The 1877-nt window shown below is 38.7% G+C and overlaps 1 protein-coding gene across 1 annotated transcript; it reads right to left on the bottom strand.

Annotated features, from left to right (window-relative positions):
- Positions 1-218: 218 nt before the first annotated feature.
- LOC110629578 (basic leucine zipper 4) lies at positions 219-1255 on the bottom strand. Its single transcript, XM_021776610.2, has one exon. The coding sequence runs from the start codon at positions 1187-1189 to the stop codon at positions 620-622; it is 570 nt and encodes a 189-aa protein (XP_021632302.1). The 5' UTR covers positions 1190-1255; the 3' UTR covers positions 219-619.
- Positions 1256-1877: the final 622 nt, after the last annotated feature.

Genomic DNA, 1877 nt, shown 5'->3' on the forward strand with positions numbered 1-1877 from the left:
TCCATCCTCCATTTAAAATTTAAAAAAAAATTCTTTAATTGAAAGGACAATAATACCCCTCAAATAGTGATTCTTTTTCCTTAGCGTTTGAGCTTTGAATGAGGCTATATATGTCAAGGGAGGAGATATTACTTTGAGAAAAATCTGAAAGTAGCATTGACTTGGATTTGATAATGAAGAAATTGGAAATTGGAGAGAGAGAGAGAGTGCAGTGCATATGGCATAAATAAAATTAATATATATAATAATTAATTTATTGACAAAGTGAAGTGGAGCTAGCTTTAAGATCCAAATTTATAAAATAAAAATATGGATCAAAGAGGATAGCTTTAATTAAAAACTAGGAAAAAAACAACATATAATTATATTCTCTAATAAAAATCAACACTAACTAGCTTTTATACACCATAATAAAACCCACCCTGATTTCATCAAAACAGGTTTTTTTTTTCCTTTTCTCTGAAAATACCCGAAAACCTCATCATTTTTCTTTACTTCAAGAGCTTTTCCATTTACACAGAGAAGCAAGAGAGATTCTTTGTTCCCCAGTTCAAAACTATGAGGGAATAATTTATTTTTATATATATAGAGAGAGAGTCATTAATGATCGATGATGGGTTTATTCGGTTGTGGTTGTGTTATTGCATGGCCATGCAGACGTGAATTGTTGCAGTTGTTTGAGCATCAAAAATTGGCGTATGTTTGACAGCTTTTGTCGGAGCATACTATGTTCATAACGGAGCTGCTCGTTCTCCCTCCTTACAGTGTTGCAATGGTACAGAACCAAACGCAATCGATTCGTTAATTCTCTGTTCTCAATCTTCAATTTGTTCACCTGATATCTTAAGTTTTCTAAGTGCCTCTGTTTTCGCATGCGTGATCTCCTGGCAGACTCCCGATTTGATATCATCCGCCGTCGTTTTCGATCATCGATCATCGAAACAGTGATGGGGTTTGGGTCATCAGAACTGCAGTTAGAATTGGCATGATTTTGGTTAGATTTGTTCGGTTCGTTCGGATCATCTGAACCTGAACTCGAAACCACAGCTTTTGGCGATTGATAATCAGGGAAAGTAAAGAGATCAGAACAGTCCCACGGAGGCGTGAAGCTGTTTTCAAAGGATGGAAATTGATTTCCCAGCACGGAATCAGCAGAGGGGAAGAGGGTCGCCGGAATAGCAGACATCATCGTTGCCGGAGCTGCTTAATTAGGTAAGGGAAGAAGGAAGGTGGAGAAAAGGGAAGAATTGCAGTCTAGAGGCCTCATATTTATGGGCGAAACTGAAGTGCATTTCTGGGACCCACTTTGGCGTGAAAAATGCCATTGAGGGGTAATTTGGTCTTTTTCTTACAGAGTTTACAGTGATTGGCTTTCGAGTCAGTGTGCACTACTACACCGGTGGGGTCCAAATCGAGCCTCTGCTTTGCTTTGCCTTTTTACAAGTTTTTTTTTTTTTTTATAAAAACATACACAAATACATGGCCCATATGGGGCTGACGGAAGCACGTGGAGCCACTTAATTTAGCTTAGTCATGAAGAAACAAAGCAATTGGGTCCCACTCCATCTACGTATTAGCTCCTGAGAGGATGAGCGTGCGAGTAGCGAATAGTTTGGTAACTAGCTGACGTGGATCCACGTGTGTACTTGGCTTGGCTATATGGCTCGGAGGCTAAGTGGCTAGCTGAGCCTAGTGGTGATGGGGTGTCAATTGTCATGGCTGATCTGATGAAATGGGCACAAATAAAGGTTTTGATTTGTTTAGTAGATAAGAGAGTATAGTAAAATTATGGCCATCACTGTTAAGTGACGTCGTATTTGCTTTTTTCGCACAAATAAAAATAATGAGGAAAAGTTATTTAAGTTGGCACACTTCAT

Source organism: Manihot esculenta, chromosome 13 (genome assembly GCF_001659605.2).
Source record: "Manihot esculenta cultivar AM560-2 chromosome 13, M.esculenta_v8, whole genome shotgun sequence".
Taxonomy (NCBI): Eukaryota; Viridiplantae; Streptophyta; class Magnoliopsida; order Malpighiales; family Euphorbiaceae; genus Manihot; species Manihot esculenta.